The sequence below is a fragment of the Leptinotarsa decemlineata genome, unplaced genomic scaffold (assembly GCF_025532065.1).
Source record: "Leptinotarsa decemlineata unplaced genomic scaffold, Ldec_3_MD MMD2_tig00026328_RagTag_RagTag, whole genome shotgun sequence".
Classification (NCBI taxonomy): Eukaryota; Metazoa; Arthropoda; class Insecta; order Coleoptera; family Chrysomelidae; genus Leptinotarsa; species Leptinotarsa decemlineata.
The window spans coordinates 32,285,171-32,302,972 of record NW_027412688.1 but is presented as its reverse complement, the minus strand read 5'-3'; the positions used below and the strand labels follow the sequence as shown (position 1 = coordinate 32,302,972).

At 34.7% G+C, this 17,802-nt stretch overlaps 1 protein-coding gene across 4 annotated transcripts in view; it reads right to left on the bottom strand.

The window, feature by feature from the left end:
- Positions 1–3,216: 3,216 nt before the first annotated feature.
- The window catches only part of Sfmbt (Scm-related gene containing four mbt domains), a 32,372-nt gene continuing 17,786 nt past the window's right edge, over positions 3,217–17,802 (bottom strand). For all 4 annotated transcript variants that reach the window (XM_023158244.2, XM_023158251.2, XM_023158259.2 and 1 more), the window contains 5 exons: positions 12,397–12,809; positions 8,970–9,268; positions 6,813–7,099; positions 5,019–5,183; positions 3,217–3,568 (listed from right to left, as the gene is read on the bottom strand). In XM_023158244.2, coding sequence (XP_023014012.1) covers positions 3,398–3,568; positions 5,019–5,183; positions 6,813–7,099; positions 8,970–9,268; positions 12,397–12,809 — 1,335 coding nt within the window. In that variant the 3' untranslated portion in view covers positions 3,217–3,397. The remainder of the gene's footprint in view (positions 3,569–5,018; positions 5,184–6,812; positions 7,100–8,969; positions 9,269–12,396; positions 12,810–17,802) is intronic.

The following is a 17,802-nucleotide window of genomic DNA, read 5'->3' as shown; positions in this document are numbered from 1 at the left end:
TTACAACTGCAACTGCGGCAGTCATCTTCAGAGGCGTGTTGAAGTCTTGGCGTATCAACTGAAACTGAAGCTCTCATTTCTGCCATGTCACATTCATTGCGCTGATTTTTCGCGCACTTTCTGTGATGGCGGGTTCGGGCGTATTTCCCGCGCGATTTGTGTGACATTGTTTCGTTTTGGCGCCTTTCATTGCTATGTGGTAGATATGTTCTCTCTTCCGTTCTGTTGAAGTTCTCTTGGTGTTGGTGTATTTCTATAGCAAGAATGTATTTAGAAGCCATAGAAAACGAAACGAAAACCTTGTCACCCAAATCGCGCGGAAAATACGCGCGAACCCGCCATTACAGAAAGTGCGCGAAAAATCAGCACTATAAACGACATGGCAGAAATGGGAGCTTCAGTTTCAGTTGATACGTCAAGAAAAGTACTTCGACCACTGAAGATGACTGCCGCAGTTGAAACGTTTGCAGTATGTAACGAAAGAAGACCACGGCAAAACCCGAAAACCAACCATAACACTGAAAAATTTGGATATAAAACGTTTTAGCTTTTGTCGTGAATCCCTGTTAACTAGAAAACTTAACAGTGCTATCACACGAACTAGCTTATGAGTCACGTTCCAAACGAACGTAAATACGTTTGTATAGTGGAATAGGAATATAAGAAAATTAGAAATGGAAAAAATAAAAAATATTGGAAAATATGAAAAATGAAAGAAATAAAAAAGAAAAAAAAAAGAAAACGAGAAGTGAAATAAGTGTATATATGTAAATTCTTAGATAATTCATTTAGTAAACAAGAAATTACAAAAACAAAAGGTAAAAATGAGTAAAGTTGTAAGAGAGAAAGAAATAAAAGAGAAAAAGAATAACCACTCACTAAGACTAACCAAATACTAACCTCTAAAAATAAGGAAGACTGTATTAAGTATCTTGAAAATATTGAAATATGGTGAAAATTCTACATGTTAAAATAGACTGGCAAATTGGTTATACCAACGCCATTTGAACGCACACAAGACTGTCTTAACAACCTCAAAAATTCTTGTGTTCTCTTAATAACGTGAATTATATGAAAAAATGCAATGTTTCTCATAATAACGACCGACTTCAATGTTGTAAACTAGGGCCCTAACACAATGCATTTATTGTTCAACACCAGACAGAGCTGTTGCGACCCGACGTAGATCTCATCAGTGGTGCTAGACTGAACTCTCCTCAAATGACATGCCTAAAGCCGGGATTATATTGGTATAGTTACTTGCACCAGTTACTTTTACATATCCTCTAGGACAATTCACATTCGTAACTTGACAAGCTAGTATGTGTTTACACATAAAAGTGATTATTTCTTTGCCAGTTCCCAACGTGCACTAGATGCGTAAAGATGACAACTTTTCATTGTCGGCGCCGTGCTTTGTGCAATTCAAAATTATTAATAATTAAATATCGCGTTAAAAAAGTTATGTTCAAAATATCGAGAATTTTAATTGAAGAAACCCAAAACCCATATCTTGGACTAATTTTTCCAAAGCTGCCGATCTCATTTTATTCCTTCTGTAACTTGGTTTATTAACATTCCAGAGACACTCGTATTTCCGATAAAGTTCCAGAAATTTAACGGTTTCGGACCACTTCATTATTTCCCTATCAGCAGACAACTCAATCCTTGGATAAACAAGGCTCCCCAAAGCGGTCAGTTGTAGAGCCGAACTTCCGACATCGACCGCCACACCGAGGAGAATCGCCCTGTCTTTCACTGCAATGTAGCTTGTTCTTCAAGGACAGTTAAGTCCAGCAATGCATTCGGTTCAGTTCAGCCTAGCACCATTAATGAGACCTATGGCGGGTCGAAACAGCGCTGTATGGTATTAAATCATAAATGCGTAGTGCTTGAACTCTGGTTTCCAACTAGTCGCCTTGCAGTGAAAGACAGGGGACGAATTTCGTCGATGGTCGCAGCTTTGCTTCGCAACTGACCACCTTGGGAAGCCTATTTTTTATATTCAGGGATTAAGTTCTCTATCGATCCCATAGATGGCGTCTTCGTGAGGGGAGGTATCATCGCCCTCATCAACTTCACCGTGTTTAAATTAAAAGTAAAACTTTTTTACTCACCTGTTATCGTCCGTGAGTAATTTTTACTTTCCTGCCCGTTGATATTCAGGTATATCAGATTAGTAATAGCACATCGCAAAATTCATTTATTTTTTTGATACAGGAGGTTTCCTTCTGCCAGTCCATATGTTTGTTTATTACAAAATTACCCTTTCTATTAATCCAATAGCTTAGAGTGAAAAATCCGAAGAAGGGTAAACAGAATTAAGAGAAAACATCCTTTCATTTCTTACTAATTCTGGTTCTACCTAAGAATTTTGTCTCATACAATCTGTGACCTCAAGTACTTTAACATGTTAAATAATCGAAATTGAGTAAACAATTTTTTCTCATAGCAAATAGATACCATATACCAGGAATGAGTTTTTCCTGTTAGTTATACTGATAGTTTCAGTGGAAATTAACTTCCTATACCTCTTGGAAGTTTTTTTGTTGTAACAGATTGGCTTAATGAAATAAATGTCTTTTGCAAATCATGAAACATATATTTTTTATATAATATATTATCGAGGAAAACTTTTAAAAATATCTTTATCGATTTCAAATAATTAGACAAAATGAACAACTCTGAAATTTACTATTAGAAACTGATTATCTGCGACTGTACCTGTACCGATAACGAGCAAGAACTCAAAAACCGGTGTCCAGGTTGTCGCTTATTTGGAATCCCAACTCATTTTATTGTAGAGAACACAGTTCTCAGTTACCAACTCATCAGATAGATAGATGTTACAAATTAAGACATACATAGGTTATGTATCAAAATTGTACTGGAACTGAGAAATAAAATATCGGTTTTCGGAAACCAATTTGATACGATGACCTATGTGGTGAATTTTCAGTGGCTTGGACATAATTTTCTTTGAGTAATATAAATCATTTGATTACTCCAACTGTCCCTCATTAATTTTTCATTATTCAAAATAAGGAATCTCTCACAATTGCGATATTTGGTAAGTAAGAAAAATTGGACAGATAACTAACTGATGGCAATTAGTCTCCGTCATACCATTAGCCTGTTAAGTAGTCGTAAAAATGCCAAAACGCGAAATCAAATTAGTGCCAAAAAAGGTAAAACACATAATAAAAACATCCAAACAACAATAAATCATCTATTGGTCAAATTACTATAAATGTCAGAGATGAGCAACGAAATTCACACACAAAAACTGTCGAGGATAAATACTGAATCCATAGAAAAATTAATAACTTAAATCAATCAGTATACTCTACTATTTACAGACAGATCTTAATTTTATAGCTATTATCATTATTAGGCACTATAAGAACTTTTTGATATTGGTTTTCATGTGGCGGACCTGGGCCGGGTTCACTTTGATTTTTAATTGTTGAACAAGATCGTAAATTTTCAAGGACGGTCCTACCTTACCACCTGTTATGTCCAGTACGTCCTCCTTACTGAGATTCAACAGCATCTTTCCATCAACTCTCTATAAAAAAATCATGAGTCAGAATTTGAGTGAAACAATGTGAATTTTTAAATTTAAGGGTTTAAGAGATTTCGATTGTATTTTTTTTAATCTAATGGGTACAGTGTAACTGAGATCGACAAGGCCATGAAACTGAAGACTTCCACAACTCAAAATAGGGAGGAAACTCAAACGGTGGCACGTGCATTTCTACCGAACATTCATAGGGTTACAGACGGAATCGAAAAAATCTTAGGGAAGTATAAAATAAAAACAGTGTTCCAGCCCACCAGGGAAACACAACAAAGCCTGGGATCTGCGAAAGACAAAAGAGATCCACTATCAACTGCGGGGGTATATCGTATACCATGCACCTGCGGAGAAGTTTATATCCGTACCACCAGAAGATCCATGGGTACAAAGCTAAATGAACATTGGAGAAACTGTAGACTAAGTCAAATAGACAAATCGGCAGTAGCGGAATACGCGCTTAGTGAAGGAGATCACACGATACTGTTTGAAGATGTGAAACTACTAGCCCCCAATCATGGATACCACAGTCGGCTTGTACGGAAAGCTAGACATCCATAAACATATGGAAAACTACAACATAAAAGAGGAGGTGGTAAAGCTTAACATTTGGAATTCCTTACTCAAAGATGCTAAAGTGGCAACAGTGCAATGCAATGTTACGTCATTAACAGGTAATAACACTTCGGCCAATAGCAACACATCAACAAGAGAGACGGACTACCTGAGTCAACATAAATACAACCTACGAACTAGAAATCACCAGTCAACGGTGAATAATCAAGATGAATAAACATCTGAAGAAGCCAACCACTAATGCTGGCGAAACGTTAAGATGCAGTTCCAAACTACTACAGCCTTCGAACCCGAATGGAGATAGTAACACTGAAAGAGTAAAGAATTTTCCACACCATATAGAATAACAAAACTGCAGAAATAATATGAAACAGAGTAAAAACATAAAAGTGTAAATCAAAATACATGCTGCTCAATTTTCAGTAATCGAATTAAAAGCCTTAAAAGGGTAAAAATAAACGAAAATGAATAAGCATTTAGTTATTTTTGAAAGGAAGTATGACTGGAGTATTAAAAGTTCCACCTAGGGATATGAAATATAGTAAAACCCTGGTTAATCCAGGTCCACCATAACGGTTCATTCAAAAAAACAACTAATAAAACAATAAACTATTGTAACAAGTAACCTATTTTCACAATAAAAAAACACAAAGTGTAGTATACAGAAATGATATGTAATTCAGTTTTCCTACACACATTATTGTAGACTATTTCTAGATGTTAGTGGGCTAACCAAAAAATTCGTTATCTGAAACGAACATTCCCCCTTCATTTCGGATAACCAAGGTTTTACTGTACTATTAAATTAAACTTCGAACAAAATATCGACTAAATAGAATGAAATGACAAATTATTTTCATTGTACCTGTTTACTGAAGGAGTCGCAATAGTTTGCGCAATCATTGACCCTCAAGAATTGGGCCACATCAAACACGTTCCAATCTGACGGACACAAATCCCCTGTTTCACAATTTCCGACAGAGGCATCCGCCAGCCTAGGTATCACTTTCGGGTTTGGGTTGTTAGTTCCCTATAAAAAAATGTAGGAATGCAAAAAATATCTGGAAAATGAGTGTTTCACTATATTTATGACTCTCTAGACAACAAGAAATATGTTGTAGCAATTTCTGTAAATCTGTTGAAGGCATTTGACACTATTGATTTCAACATCACTAATAGTGAATTGAGTATTTTCTCTTATCTTTTGTATAGCCTTTCTCATGAATTTAAAAAATGTCTGTGAGAATGATGAACACCAATCTGAACTTTATTCAATGATCAAAAGTATATGGGATGTTTCTTCTCCGCTTGGGGCTTTGTTCACGAGATGGAGTTGTTACTAGTTAACAATCTTTCTTTCAGACGAAGGTTTCATATATGTAGCGAAGCCATGTTGGAGTTAATCGAGTCCCAGACACTCTGCTCTCTGGGTAGGATCTTTCCTGTACTGACGAGAGGTAATACCTCGAAACCGCGTTCTGCAAGTGATCTACTTGAATTCAGCATGGTCCTGCTACTGGAAGAACGAGAAACATCTGTGAGACTAGCCTCTGTGAGGTATCTTGCATAAATGTCGGATATAATTCAATATCCAGCGTGGAATCTACCGGGGAAGTAGTTGTTTTTGTAGTTGGGAGAGATTAATATTTTGAAATTTATTTCGAAATATTTATTTCCTTATATTTATTCAATGAAACTGGGTATTCCTCAAGGCTCCATTTTGAGCCTGCTAATGTTTATTTAAAATACCAATGGTTCACCTACCTACATGACCATGAATTGTGTACTACTATACACAGATAATTTGACTATAGTCATTTCTGGTCAAGCGGTGACAACGAGGCAGCGCATTCATGGAACCTTGTGCAGTAATTTGTGGTGAAACACGAAATTGTACAGCTTCGTCAGCCTCCGTACATTCCCGACATAGCTCCCCGCGACTTAAAAAAAAACTTTTGAAATCTGTTTCTTCCGTTAACCAGCTGTCGCACCCCTACGAAAGACAACCCTCAGAAGTCGAAACTTGTGCGAGCTAAGGATTAACGAGGTCTTACCCTTTAACGTGTGATTCCTAACACGGGATGTTTTGAAAATTAAAAATGTCGCTCAAAGGAAAGCGGTTTGTCGATATCGGGACAATTAATAATAATGATGCGTGCGAGCTGAAGGCCATTCCAAAACCTGTGTTTAAGGGCTGTATCGATATGTGGAACTACTTCGAAGGATGCCTCGGCCCGGATGATGAAGAACGCAAGTTGGATATGTTTTAGACACATTCCGTATAGATATGTGATAGAATCGGCTGATACTTGATGAAAATACATAACGTGTTCAAGAAAAACTTTATTGTGACATTTTCATCCAACAGTTTAACAAACATGCAACACGTGTTTCGCAAAAGAATAGCTGAAGAAGCTATTGTGTAGCGAAACACGTGTTGCGTTTTTGTAAAACTGTGAAGAGAAAATCTCACGATAAAGTGGTTCTTAAATGCACCTCCGTATATGTTTGTGATTTATGTTTTCAATATATGTGATGTTGATCAAAATAAATGTTTGTCTGCCATATCATACATCATTTCAAGATCAATGAATATTTAATAAATATGATTACAATTAACATCTCTCTGGGGATCAACTTTTCACTATGAAATACTTACGATAACGTACGAGGTGGCTTTCCTCTCGGCGGGTGGATCTACCACTTCGGATGATACGGGCATGCTCTGATCGGGTCCGGCAGGTTCTTGCCCCGCCTCGGGACCTTGGTGCTCCTCGTTAGTCTCATCACTAGTAACAGTCAAGTTGTCGTCAATGAATGTCGACATAGTCGGTTCTTCTACTTTTATTTCTACCTTTGGTTGTTTCAGATTGGTCGTTGATGTAGCGGCTGATTGTGTTTTTGGAGGATTATCCTTCACTTTCTTTTTCCTTTGTTTTTTCTTGACTGCATCATTGACAGAAGATTTAGATGAATCAAAATTATATAAAAGTTAGTTGAAGAAATAAATGAATTCATTATCACAAAGGAAGGATCTTAGATCTTCTTAGAACTTTTACTCAAAATTTACACCCGAGTGATTCTCTATGATTGTTTCTTGATGTTGGAGTTTTTAAACTTTCACAAACTGGAAAATATATGAATATAGATGAACAGAGAATCTGCTGAAGTGTAATGACAGACAAAATAAAAATGTTCACTCAAAAAGTTATTATATAATATAAATAATAGTAACTTTATTCAAATAGGTACATTTGTGTAATTGATGACTTGTTAATTTTGTGGAAATTTATAATAACTTTAATGAAATCAATGAAAACACCTTTGCATAATTTCCACTAGTTACTTAATTTTTACAAGCGGTTTTAGGTTTTATCCCATTATCAAGTTATTTAGTTTTCATACTGATATTTTCTAGTTTATTGTGTAAGCACACAGATAAACAGATAACGAAATTTAAAAAAAATCGATTTACTGCTTATGGATTGATTAAACATGCGTTATGGAGAACTTGTAATTACACATGGCCTGAAAACAAACATAATAAAATTAATTATAGGTTCGGACTTCCTTTGTCTGATTCTATTATGATTTGAAATATCTGAAAGAAAAAATAAAATGAAAATGAATAGGTAAAAATATCAATTATATCAAGCAATAAAACGTGAAATGAAATTGTAGAAAAATAAAAATAAGCAAAAAATTAAAAATTGAACAAATAAAAATAAAATTAAAAAAGATTTCAAACCAAGTTATTTCATGACGTTATGATTGTTAGTATCCACAATCGTCTTCGGGTGATGACTGGACTATTCCTCAGAGAGATGACTATTTATAGGTCATTTGAACGTTTTCACCTATCCCCTCTTCCCTCTCTCCGCTTCTACGGTTTAGCGAGGGTTGACAGTTTTTCCGATTGATTACAGATTTCCATATGTTGCGTATCTCTAAGCTAGCTTGGCTAAATGCGTCGTTTGACAATATATATGCAGCTTCTTTAAACTTCCTCTTATATTGGTGTTTCTCCCTGTGGACCATTTGATGTTATGTTGATGAGACCAAACATGCTCTGCTATACCCGATTTGATGGTTTTCCTAGCTGTGTGTTTCTCTTGTGCTCGGCAATGCGAACTTTCAATGGCCTCTTAGTTTCACCAATATAGGATTTGCCGCACTAACAGGGTATCCGGTAAATGCAATTCTTAGAATCACAGTCCGCGTTTGGTGATCTGGTTTTCGTGAAGCTGTTACGGATGGTATTTCCGGATCTGAAGCAAGTTCGGATGTTGTACCTGGACCCAATTCTTCTCATCCTTTCCGACAATCTTCTGATGTATGGAAGGGCAAGCACTGATTGTGACAACTTCTCTTCCATGTGAGGCTCTGGCTATCTTCTAGCAAAAATCTGTTCCACAGTCACTTTGGAGTAACCATTCCGTTGAAGATATTTTTTTATGATGCCTAGTTACTCCAAAGTGATATTTTAGCTACTCATTGTTGATTTTACTTGTTCTTTCAGATATTTCAAATCATATTAGAATCATTAGACAATGGAAGTCGAACCTGTAACTAAGTTTATTATGCTTGTGATTAGACCGCGTGTAATTTCAAGTTCTCCATAACACATGTATGAACAATCCATGAGCAGTAAATATATACTCTGAATGGTGCTGAGAACCGTATGTCAGATAACAGGGTCTAATGATAAACCGTGAGCCATATATCAGTGTGCATGGTGATCAATAGGTTAATATAATCAACTTACATTCATCCATTAAAACATTCACTACTCATACATTGACAATGCAGAACTCACCTTTGGGTGACTTCATAATCTGAGCCGCAGGCTTTGCCGAAATGGGGGGCCCCTCCAATTTATGACCTACACTCTGGCACCAACCAACGGGATATATGTCGGGGCTCTCGCAATCCAACCACTGATCGTATTCTTCTTCCCAACCATCAAAGTGAACTTTCAGCAGCCTGCCAACTACTTTGGCGATAGTAGCAATGCAAACTAGTCTCGGATCCATCAGGTCGGCCGCCTCAATTTTCATACTAGTGACAAAACCATGAGGAGGTACGAAGGTGTTAAACAGCAAAGGATCTGCGGGCCTAAGGAGTGATACATTTTATTTGTATTTTGTTGTATATTTTTCAGTATTTGCTCATTTACAAATTTTCAACTATTTTAAATTCACTACGAGGGCTGTTTAGAATCTCATGACAATAATAGCCTTGGGGACAAATCTGTGTGTTGATTCCCAAACAAGCACTGCTCCCAAAAACCACAACTGCAACACTCTTATCTAATACCATTTCAAATTAATGAAATATATAGCATAGAACGACAAATAAAAAAATAGCACAAACACATATATACAAAATTTAGAAAATATAGAGCCCAAAACAATAAAAAACATGATTTTGGGAGTTGAAACAATAACGTTTGAAAAAATGTACACATAGAACTAACAAATGAGATAAATAATAGTTAAAATTCTTATGTCACAGTGTTAGTTGCCATACTCCTCAGAAACGGTTTTAACGATTTTTATTAAATTTTATATGTATATTCGGTATATCTGACAATACGTTTCAATCTATTTTTCTTACTCCTAAGTGATAAGGGTGCTTCACACCAAATATTTTTTTTTATTTTTTGGACAAAATTGTTCTATTTTGTATGATGTGGCATTAAAAATACATATAACCTTCAATTTTTACCCTTATATCACCAACCCCTACTTTTTTAATAGTTTAATCATTTAATCACTTTGGTCAGCTATTTGGTCACTTGTCACTCAGTAAACAGCACGGAGTAGGGATCAGAACGAAGCCGGTCTGCTGTCTCTCACACAATAAGCCTTCCCTCACTCCCTAAACAGTGTCGGCCACTATTATTATTTACCATCGAGCGTAGACACAGAATAGTCTGTGGCGTGAGCGTAAATACAGTTTGCGATTCCAGCGAAGCTGTGAATTATCCAACAGAGTTTTTTAACTCATTGGATTTGCCAAGCATGCCACCGTATAATTTACAACTGAAGGTTGGATCTCTCCGTAATTTGAATCCACCACGGCTGTGCAACAGCACACTATTAGTCATTAAAAAATTCATCAAAAACATTGTCGAAGCCAGCATTTCAAATGGCAAGTTCCGAGGTGAACATGTATTAATATCACGAATACCTATAATACATACAGATGTGCCAATTCATTTTTAACATGTGCATTTAACAATTAGTTTGGCATTTGTAATGACAATCAAGTCCGAAGGCCAGACAATGTCCGTTTGTGGCTTGGATTTGAGCACACCATGTTTTTCACATGGACAAATATACATGGCATGCTCTCGAGTGGGCAAACCATCCAGCTTGTTTTGTGTTAGCTAATCATAGACTAACGAAAAATATTGTACACACTATAGCATTAAGGGATTAATATTATTTGTAAGTGTTATTGTTCTGACACACACTTACAATGAGTTACGGTTTTACTTCAATACTTAATAGTATAGCTTTCAAAGAAATAGGTCTACTACAGAAGCAGCGTACAAACTAGTGTACCATTTTGTCGAAGGTCTTTGACTCTATATTATGACAAAGGCTTCTGACTGCATATCGCATACTATTTTGATAGAAAAAAAATGCGTTACCATTGTGTCCGAAGCACAGCTCTCAAGCTCATCCAGTCATATCTCACAAATAGGTACCAATATGTTGAAGTGGACAACATTAAGTGAGACCTCAAAGAAATGAAGCATGGCGTTCCTCAGGGCTCCGTTTTAGGCCCACTATCGTTCTTGATCTATATCAATGATCTATGCAGTTTTATGAAACCAGCAAGATGTACCATTTTTACAGATGGTACGACTTTATTATGCTCTAGCAAAGACCTAACCAACTTACAACTAATGAGGCGAGATGGCACAATATCAGCATATAATTGGTTTGCTGCTAATAAGCTGATTGAATGAAAATAAAACTCAAAATATGATTGTATCTTTCAATCCCAATATTAATTCAAACGAAAGTATGAAGAAGAAAAGAGAAATAAAACTTTCTATGTTTTTTACCACTTTTATTTGTAACTAACGTTACTGCAGTTTCGTCCTATACGGATATTTTCAGACTAATACAATAAGTTACGAGTTTATTGTATAAGTTTGAAAATGTCCGTATAGAACGAAACTGCAGTAACGTTTGTTACAAATACAAGTGGTAAAAAACATAGAAAGTTTCATTTCTCTTTTCTTCATTATGATTTCCTACCACGTAGTAACGGCTACATCCATCAATTTATTGAATGTATGAAGTTTTTGAGTTATTGATAATAGATTGAGCTAATCTGATCATATCAAAGATGTCACTAGAAAACTTTCTAACGTTTTGTTTGTTCCGAGATGATTAAATAATGTGGTCAGCTTGATGATGTTTAAAAAAGCCTACTATGGATTATTTCACTCAGTTATGTCAAATGGTATTCTGATTAGGGGTAATTCTAACTCTATTAGTGTTTTTATGTGCCTGAAAAAGGCCATAAAAATAATAGCCAAAGCAGGTTACAAAGAACACTGTCATCCTCTATTTTTTCAAATTGGTATTATACTACTTCCAACACTATATATTTATTTCACTACGGATTCATAAAAACGTTAATACATTTGACAGACATTGTGATAATCATGAATATGAAACGAGATCCGCAAGTTCATTGAATCTGCCCAGAAATATATTAACAATTAGTAAATTCACTAAACTTACATCTGTATAATCATCTTCACTCGTCTCTGAAGTCACTAATCCTTGTGAAATTTAAATCTACTATTAAAAAGTTTCTTCTCAACACTGTTTTTATAACATTGAGGAATATATTGATGTGGCAGGGTCTTCAACTTGTCACAATTTTATTGATTTTATATTTGTGCTTTAAATCAACCTACACTCTTTTATATTTATGCCATTAATCAAACTACACAACTCCAAACAACGATCTCTGTATTCCTGACTTGCTATAAATGTACTATAATGTAAAATGGTCAAATAAAGTACTCTACTCTGTATTTGAAAAGCAAACTCAGCACTATTGTTGATAGTATTTCATTGTATTCTTTGTTGTATATGATGTAAATATGTTATAGTTGTATAATTTTGAATTTTTTGTAAATGGTGTTACCCATATATAATAAATAACTACAGTGATGAATGACTAGACACGAACTTCAAACAAAAATCCCTCACCTGTTATTGGTCTGCATGAGGTAGGCGCGCCAATTGAAAGTGGCCTGATCGTATCCTTTCGGAGGAGTGAGAGGTATGTGATTCCGCTCGCAGAATCCAACCGGAAATATACAGGGCGACTTCACGTGGTAGCAAAACCAGTCGGCGCCCGTCGCGTCTGAATCGTACGTGTCGATACGGATCATGATGTAGCCATAGTTCAAGACGTCCATCACCGTCGCGACGCAAATCGAAGACAGGTTCAGCGGATCAATCGCCTCGAGTTTCATGCCGACGCAGAAACCAGAGTGAGTGTGTTCCATAGAACCGATTTGGAATGGAGTGAACAGCTCTTCGGTTGCGTCATCTTCGTCGAATATGCCTTGGTTTACTCTCTCGAGGTAGTTGATGGGTGCGACTAGATGATGGTTTACCTGCAAACAAAACAAATTTTGTCAATAAAAATTATCTTTTTCAACCATTTTGGAACCTACATCCAAAAAACTTTATACCAACCTTACTCTCGCTTGAGTGTGAGTCAGAATTTCCCAAAATACTTGGGTAATAAATGCTTCAATACTGCTTCTACAGTATGGATAAATTTCTTACTTTCAGTGCTTAGATTTATTTATTTATTTATTCATTAACGGGTAACACCCAATTAAGTTTAAGAAATTTCACAATAAATTGTATGAATACAACAAATAATTACATCTAACTTACTTGCTAAAAGTAAAACTAATTTATTGATAAAAAAAATAACAGTGAGAAAATAAATTTACTGAATTGAAATATTAATTAAATAAATGAATGATTAAGATAAGGAAAATTCATTGATTGAGGATGTTTATGTTTATATTTACTACCATTTATAATTCATTTCTGAGCGAGCATAATGCAAACTTAAATTTTGTTTCGTTCAATGAAAAGAAGTCCAGATCGACTTTATTACCACCAATAGCAACTCTAGACAGGGGAGAATGTTTACCGTAGTTACAACGATGAAAATCTATTGCAAATGTTTCTGTATTCCTTGTACTTCTAGAAGGAACATGTAAGCCAATTTGTGCTAGCAATGCAGGGCAGTTAATAAGAGAATTTGATAATTGGAATAAGAGTTTCAAGTCAGTTTCCACTCTACGACTACTTAGCTTCATTATATCTGCAACCTTACGAATATCATCTAATGAATGGCCCTTCACTGGATGATATTCATAGGGTTGCAGATATAATGAAGCTTAGTAGTCGTACATAAATGACATGACATAGTTTCTTTTATACATACAGTCTTTTTTTAAATTTATTCAAAATCAAACATTTGTGTTTAGCTTTTAGTGTTTTACTTTTTTGACTAGTACAATAAGTTTTCTCATGTATTTAATCTTGTAATTGTGTATGCGTGAAAATTTCAGTGATGAATAAAACTATTTCTATTTCTATGTCAATGGAAATGGTTCGGAACCTATTTATCAAGAGGCATTTAAAAGAGGCTCAACTTTTGACACTAATCGTTTTGTCAAAATATTGTCATAATTGAATCTACAATCACTTGAAAAACAAAGACTCATCTGCGACCTTCGCATTCTTCAAACTTTTTTTTAGGTAACATTAATTGACCTAACTTGTTGGAGTGAGTGGAGTTGGGCTGCGTGAAACAAACTAGAAATATGTAACTTTTTCACACAGCTACCTGTCACACAAATTATAACTTTCTTGCTCTGGTGAATAGAATACCAAGACTTGCAAATAAATAACACTCAGACATAGACATAATAATAATAATAATTTTTATTAGTCTCAAGAAACACACAGTTTTTAGACACGTCAATACAATTTCTAAAATAGGTTTGAGAGGGTAAGTTTTTTCAATATAGTTTTTGAAAAATGCTTGTAGATAAATTAGATTTACAAAAAAAAATACAAGTTAACAAGATAAAATTCCAATCTTATAAGACATGACTAAAATGTAAAGCCATGAGCTTTTATAAATTATAAATCACATAGCTAACGTATTATATATACTCAAAGTTGAGTAAAAGTTCGGGAGGTGACCACAAAAGTGTCTCTTCTTGGATACCTTCAAAAAATTGATCAATTTCATGTAAAGGATGTTCGGTTAATATTGTCTTCAATAAGTTTTTGAATTTTCTAAATGGCAAGTTATGAAATTCGGCAGATAAGGCATTGTATAGCTTAATTCCTATATTATCTGTTCTATTAAAATCTGCAAGAAGCAGATTTTAATAGACAATAACTGAATATAGGGTCATTATTTTAAGTTTTACAAATATTGGTCGACACTTTTCATCATAATTGGCAGAGATTATGCTTCTTACTGCAGATTTTTGAATGACAAATATTCTATTAATATTTGGATCAACATTATAATTTTTTGAAAACCAAGAGTTTAAATTAGGATGACGTAGCATACAGATAGAATAAGTTTGTTTAATTTGCATAGAATTTTTTTGTAATAGTTTAATCACGTTTTACTTTGTAAATCATTGCTAAAGGAAATGTGAGTATTTTGAATTTGTTGAATCATGGTTTTAGTCTGTGTTGTATAAGCCAACGCTCTAATGGCTCGTTTCTGAATCATAAACACTGACTGGGTGCAAAGGGAATGACTTCAGTTGATTAAATCAAGTCATAACATATTGAAACATTTCATGATAAGCCGAGATGGCTGCTTCAAAGTTACTTTTGGACCGGCTATTTATACAGAGTGGCCCACCACATTCACCTCACTATTTCTACGAGAAATGAATAGAGTTAAGGAAAAACTTCCAGCACAGGTATATGTGGGTCCATGAGCAGCATATTCCAAAATCATTTTGAAATATACAGGGTGACTCCCAAACAAGTTACATACCAAAGTTATATTTTTTCTCATGGAACACCCTATATTTTTTTATATTTTTAGATACTAAAGACAAAATAAAGGTGAGTTACTATTATATTTCCCATACTTAATACCGACCGTTTCTGAGAAATTTCAAGAAATTTAAAAATACAGACCATAATTTAAAAATTGTTTTCACCCTGTAACGCGCAACGAGCTGCTCGTGATTAAATGTACTGCTTAGCTCAAAGGTTAAAGTTGACTATCACATGAAATTTTTAATGCACTATTTTTTCAATGATAGTAGGCTCTGGCCTAGATGACATTAATTATTATTATGAAATAAAAAGTATTTGACAGTGACACAACTTGTTAATCAAACCATCATAATTGTTTTAACTAGTTTAAAATTATTGTCATTTTGAAATATTGTAAAATGAGAACGAACTTGCTACTACAGTACAGTACAGTACCTACTTTCACTACTACAGTAACGGAAACCCTAATATTTTTAGAACCCTTGATCACCAGCACAAATGGTCTGTTAATGTGTGGGGTGGAATAATTGGAACGCAAGTAGTAGGTCCTCACTTTTTTGATGGTCATTTGAACGGCTTCATATTTCTCGGATTTATTAGGGATAATTTGCCTATGCTGTTGGAAAGTATACCTCTTAATATTCGTCAACGGATGTGGATGCAGCTAGATGGTGGTCCTGAACACTTTGATAGACGTGTTAGAAACGAGTTAGATCGACAATATCCAAATAGATGGATAGGACGAGGGGGTCCACAGAACTGGCCAGGCAGGTCTCCGGACCCTACAAGTCCCGACTATTTTTATGGGGATATATCAAAAGTATTGTTCACGATACACTGCCAACGACACCTCAGGATATGAAAGTACGAATAAAAAGAGCGTTTCGTTCCATATCGCATATGTTATCCAAAGTTCAGCACTAATTTCAAGAAAGAGTTCGTCTATGCATCGAGAATAATGGACACCATTTTGAGCATTTGTTGAAATAATAAACTATTTAAGATTTTTAATTTTTCAATAAAATAACTTCAAGAATGCTTTTTTGCTTTTCATAACAATACAAGGTGTTCCATTTTTAAGATGAAAAAAATACTTATAAGTAAAATATTGCATTAAAAATTTCATGTGGTAGTTAACTTTAACCTTTGAGCTAAGCAGTACATTTAATCACGAGCAGCTCGTTACACGTTACAGGGTAAAAACAATTTTTCAATTATGGTCTGTATTTCCAAATTTCTCGAAATTTCTCAGAAACGGTCAGTTTTAAGTATGGGAAATATAATAGTAACTCACCTTTATTTTGTCTATAGTATCTAAAAATATAAAAAAGATATAGGGTGTTCCATAATAAAAAATATAACTTTGTTATGTAACTATTTTGGGAGTCACCCTGTATGTTTCAAAATAATTTTGGAACATGCTCCTCATAGACCCACATATAACTGTGCTAAAAGTTTTTCAACTATCTTCATTTCTCGTAGAAATACCGAGGCGAATGTGGTGGGCCACCCTATATAGTTCGAAAACAAAATTGGTTCTACTACGTAACCTTACAGCACACCATTATGCATTGTCAAACATGAACTGATCGGATTATTGCAGTAAACTACGGATCAAATGCCTTACGAATGTGAATGGAGACAGCCAGGGAGAGAGTTGCGGTTTCACAACCTACCACGGCTACCCATACTTTGGTTATGTATTATTTTTGTTTCATTTTTCTTTAATCCACGGCCTTATGGTCTGAGAGAAGATAGACCACTGCACAAGCTCTATCAAAATTGGTGAAAGTATTGTCAATTTCAGTTTTTGATACATATTTTGTACTATTGTAAGATGCACTATTGAGATGTTTTTCTTCGAGTATGAAAATAGGGCCCAAAATTTTCAAAATTATGCCTGTAAAGGAAACTCTTATATTCACTAAAATGATTCCAAAAAATCAACACAATATTGTATTCCACAATTGATGAGTGAAATGAATTCCTCTAGTTTTTAGCATTTAAATTAACATCGACTTTCAAGTACTATTCATTCTTATACACAGAAGCTAAGTAGTTGCAGATTGGAAAGTGACCTGAATCTCTTAACTGAATCTCTCAAATAAACTGTGTAACACACTCCCTTCTACGAATACAAGACACACAGAAACATTTGCTGTAGGCTTCTATCACTGTAACTATGGAACACTCTACCCTGTCTAGTTTTGCTACTAATGGTAATAAATTCTATTTGAACTTCTCTATTAGACAAAGCGAAATTCCAGAGTACTTCACTACACTTACTCAAATTATATCAAACGGTAATAAACATTATTTCACCGTCATCATTAATTCTTCTACACCAAAAATTTGTTTTGTCATTTTAGTTGCAAGTTAGTTTTACTATACATATACCAGTAAGTTAGACGTAATAATATATACATGTGTAATTCATTGTGATAATCTGTGCTTATCACAGTAGATATGTAATTGGGTGTTACCTATAATGAAATGAATAAATAAATGAATAAATAAATGAAATAATTAATATTCTATCAACAACAA